The sequence below is a fragment of the Thecamonas trahens genome, assembly GCF_000142905.1.
Source record: "Thecamonas trahens ATCC 50062 unplaced genomic scaffold supercont1.55, whole genome shotgun sequence".
Taxonomy (NCBI): domain Eukaryota; order Apusomonadida; family Apusomonadidae; genus Thecamonas; species Thecamonas trahens.
In genome coordinates, this window is record NW_013657625.1 from 171,308 (window position 1) to 175,329 (window position 4,022).

Sequence of the window (4,022 nt, forward strand, 5' to 3'; positions counted from 1 at the left end):
CGCGAGGCCGCAGCCGCAGCCAAGCGCGCTTCCCAGCGCGCGCGCAAGGCCGAGGTCGCCGCCGCCGCAGCCAAGGCCGACGTCGACGCGGCGAGTACAGCGGCGTCTTTGGCTGTGGAAATGGCGGCGGAAAGACAGGCGGCTGTGACGGCACTCAAGGCAGAGCTGGCGGGAGCGCTCGGGACCGAGGTGACGGATGAGCTAGCGGCCGCGCTGCGCAGCAGCGGCGCCGAACCCGAAGCTGCTGACAATGATGATGGGATCGAAGCTGGACTTGCCCCCCTGCGCCGATCCATGACCTGGTGCCGGGCCTCGACGAGTTGCCCGAGGTTGTGCGTGCCAAGGCCGAAGAGCAGGTGCAGAGCCTCACGGCGTCGAAAGAGGCGCTTGGGGAGGCGCGCAAGGCGGCGGCAGACAAGGTCGACGCTCTTGGCGACGTTCGAAGCAGCCTGGCGGAGCTCGAAAGTGCATTGGCCAAGCTGAACAAGCAAGTGGCGAGCCTCAGCGCGCGCGCAGAGCGCAAGGAGGTGCAGGCGCGCAAGATCAGGCGCGAGGCCGTCAAGCTCCGCAAGGAGGCCGACGCCAAGGCAGCCGAGCTGGCAGAAGCAAGTGCCGCAAAGGACGAAGCCGCCGGCGAGCTGGTCACGCTCGAGGCATCTGAACAAGCTGCGCAGGATGCGGTGCACCAGCTTGAGGGTGATGTGGCGGCGGCAGCAGCGCGGTTGCGGGAGCTTCGGATGTCGCCGGAGGACAAGCTCGCTCGCCAGCTTGCGGCTGCGCTAGCCGAGCTGGATGCCGCCGAGACTGCACGCGAGACTGCCAAGGAGGCCGCCGAGACTGCGAATGCCGATCGCGCTGCCGCTGAGCGCAAGCTCGAGGCAGCGACCGAGGCAGCCGCCGCCGCCGAGGCCGCCGCCGCGGCGGCCAAGGAGGCAGCCGAGGAGGCAGCCGCTGCGGTTGCAGCCGCATCGTCGTCGTGGTGGTAGGGCGCGAGGGGATCAAGTGATAAAGGGGAGGAGGGAGGCTGGAGTCCGGCAACGGTTGTCTTGGCGCGGAAGGGCGGTTGTCGCGGTGAGGATGCCGGCCAAGGGGGGGAAGAAGAAGAAGACTGATGGACTCAAGGCTGCCAAGGCTCGGGCTGAGGAGGCCGAGCGGACGCTGCGCCTGCTGCGTCATGAGTACGTGGTTTGAGTGTGTCGGGTGGGGGCGGGGAGAGGAGGAGGGGGGAGGAGGGAGGGGGGAGGGGGGGGGGGGGGGGGGGGAAGACTCACCATGGGCGTGGCTGTGGGCGTGGAAACGGTACGCGTGGTGTGGGGGGTACGGAACGTGGGCTGGGGTTATGTGGGCCGGTGTGGTCGTGGATGGGGGGTGTGGGTGGGTGCAGGCTGGCGACGGCAACGGCGGCGGTGACGGCGCATGCCGAGACCAAGGCCGACCTGGTGGCGGAGAACCAGGTGCTAAGTGATCGGATCGAGACACTGGAGCGGGAGCATGACGTGGTGGTGGCACGGTTGCAGGGCGTCAACTCTGAGCAGGAGAAGCAGATCAAGAGTTTGAACAAGCAGCTGAGGCAGATGCACGACAAGTCATCTGCAGAAAAGCTCGAGCTGGCGGACAAGTACGAGGTGCGGATCCGGCAGCTCAACGGCGAGCTCGCCGACGCGCACAAGGAGATTGAGGAGCGGAACGAGGAGCGGGCTGCGATCGACAAGTGGCGCAAGCTGCGCGACAAGATGGCCAACGACCTCGTCCACCTCAAGGCCGATGTGGAGGACCGCGACAAGCGGCACAAGGAAGATCTGCTTGACATGCGACGCCAGCAGCAGCTGGAAAAGCGGTATTGGAACCTGGAGAAAGACAAGGAGATTGCGCAGATTCGCGAAGACGCGGCGCGCCGGGCAGAGGACGACATGGATGACAAGATCAAGCACATCATTGCTCTCAACGCTGAGCTTCAGCGCTCGCGAGCGCTGCAGGAGAAGAAAGCAGCCGAGTTGGCGCGCAAAAACGAGATCTATGTGCGGAAGAACAAGGAGCTGCTCCGCGACAAGGAGTTGCACATGCAGATGCACGAGCAGTCTGCGCGCAAGGCGCAACGGATGGCAAAACGCATCGCCGAGGCCGACGCCAAGATCCTCTCGCTCGAGCACGCGCTCACCGCTGTTGTCCATGAGTTTGATGAGGAGCGTGAGCGGTTGTTGCAGCAGACAGCCATCGAGCTGGAGGACACGCAGCTCGACGCCGAGGGCCTGCGCAAGCTGCTGGCGCTGAAGAACAAGGAACTAGCGCACATTCGTGCGCTCGCGCGGCGGGTCCTCAACCAGCGGACCGAGCTCGAGCAGTTCCTACTCGACTCACTCGAGTATGTCAAGGGTCAAATCACCGCTCGTGCCGCAAAGGCCGAGCTCGCTGACAAGGCTGCGTACGAGGCGCAACTCCGTGACGCCGCCGCCGGCCTTGCGCCGTACCCGCCGATCCGACCGGCCGGCGCCGCAGACCCCGCGCGCGCCGTTGTCCGCAAACTGACTAGCCTGCGGACGACAGCGCGGGCAGCACCGGTGTCGGAATCCAGTCGGGCGGCGGCCAACCCGCCGCCGTCGACTCCCGACTCGCGGTACCGCGAGCCGGGCACGTTCCTGACCCAGCTCGTCGAGTCCGAGTCCGAGTCGTCAGCCGACGAGCACGATGTGCTTGGCGGGCGGGCAAGAGTCGTTGACTCTGCGTTTGCAGTCGACATCCGTGCGCTGAGTTGGGACGAGCGTGAGGCTGTGCTCCGCCTCCTCATTGCCAAACTCAACGGCGTCAACGTCGACGCACCGCCGGGCGTGGCATCGCAGGCGTCGCCGGTCAGCGTGGCGCCGGCCGGCCGCAGTTCGCCATCACGGCCGACGCCCACACCGTTGGGTGGGTATCGCGCGGCCAAGACGCGGGTGCTCTCTGGCGGGGCCTCGCAGCGTGTGCGTGCCACATCACCGCTCGTGGCCACGGCTGCGTCGCCGCAGCCGTTGCGCAAACGACGGGCGTGAACGAACCCTGTTTGCAGTGTTGCGCTGCGTTAGGGCAGTGCAAGACCGGTAGATATTAGCGTGGTTGACCGTGTAGTGAAGAGCTTTTGCGTCCTTGGCTGATGCGCGTGCTGTGGATGTGCGTAAGGTGGCGATCGCGAGTGCGAGGTTGTCGACACCCTCAGTTTGAGGACGGCTGAGTTAATGACGAGTCTCAGAGCGCTCCTGGGTGCCTGTGTGGTCAGAGCCTCTGACCGCAGAGCTCTGAGAGCTCCTAGAGCGGCGAGTACCAGAGATTGTTGAAGTTCCAAAGTTGTGCTACTATTTGAATATATATTTATATAGAATTGTAATTGTAATAGTATGTTTATATTGTATTTGTGAGGGTTTTTGATTTTGATGTAAAGTTTTGTTAGCAAATTATATAATTGTGTTATTTTTGCACTTTTGGGTCCCAATTGTAGTGATTTCTTGCCAAATGGGGACAACGCCGGAAATAGTGGGGGGTTTCGCCTCTCATCCATGCTCTACGTCACTCACGTCGCTGCCTTACATAGCAATAGCTTTGCTACAACATAAGCTACGCGTCTAGCTCCATGATGTTGATGCAGCTTGTCTAGATCTTGAGAAAGGCGCAATTTTCCCCGTAACCAGCCATAACTGCAGTCACACTGCTGCCAACCACGCGAGTCACGCGCTCGCGCTCACGTCAACCAGTCACAGTTCTCTCCCTTCGACAACCATGAAGATCACCCTCCTCGCACTCGTGGCACTCGCTGCCATCGCCTCTGCCCACTCGGTCCAGCTCGTCAACGAGTTTGAGGCCTGGAAGGCCCAGCACGGCAAGATGTACGCGTCGCTTGACGAACACAACGCCCGCCTCTCCATCTTTGCCGACAACAAGCTTCGCGCCGCGGCCCTCAACGCGCGCTCCCAGACCGCCACCTTTGGCATGAACGCCTTTGCCGACCTCTCGCCTGAGGAGTTCAAGGCCTCGGTACGCCCCCCCCCCCCCCC

The 4,022-nt window shown here is 63.3% G+C and overlaps 3 protein-coding genes across 3 annotated transcripts in view; all 3 read left to right on the top strand.

Annotated features, from left to right (window-relative positions):
* Positions 1–294: 294 nt before the first annotated feature.
* Positions 295–986, top strand: AMSG_10045 (uncharacterized protein; the record flags this gene model as incomplete). Its single annotated transcript, XM_013898430.1, has 2 exons — positions 295–319; positions 352–986. The coding sequence occupies 2 exons, from the start codon at positions 295–297 to the stop codon at positions 984–986; spliced, it is 660 nt and encodes a 219-aa protein (XP_013753884.1).
* A 44-nt stretch (positions 987–1,030) lies between these two features.
* Positions 1,031–3,122, top strand: AMSG_10046 (uncharacterized protein). The gene is made up of 2 exons (XM_013898431.1): positions 1,031–1,178; positions 1,385–3,122. The coding sequence occupies exons 1-2, from the start codon at positions 1,078–1,080 to the stop codon at positions 3,024–3,026; spliced, it is 1,743 nt and encodes a 580-aa protein (XP_013753885.1). The 5' UTR covers positions 1,031–1,077; the 3' UTR covers positions 3,027–3,122.
* Positions 3,123–3,687: 565 nt separating this feature from the next.
* Positions 3,688–4,022, top strand: part of AMSG_10047 (cysteine proteinase 1) — a 1,334-nt gene continuing 999 nt past the window's right edge. The window contains exon 1 of the mRNA XM_013898432.1: positions 3,688–4,002. Within this exon, the coding sequence (XP_013753886.1) occupies positions 3,748–4,002 (255 nt within the window). The 5' untranslated portion in view covers positions 3,688–3,747. The remainder of the gene's footprint in view (positions 4,003–4,022) is intronic.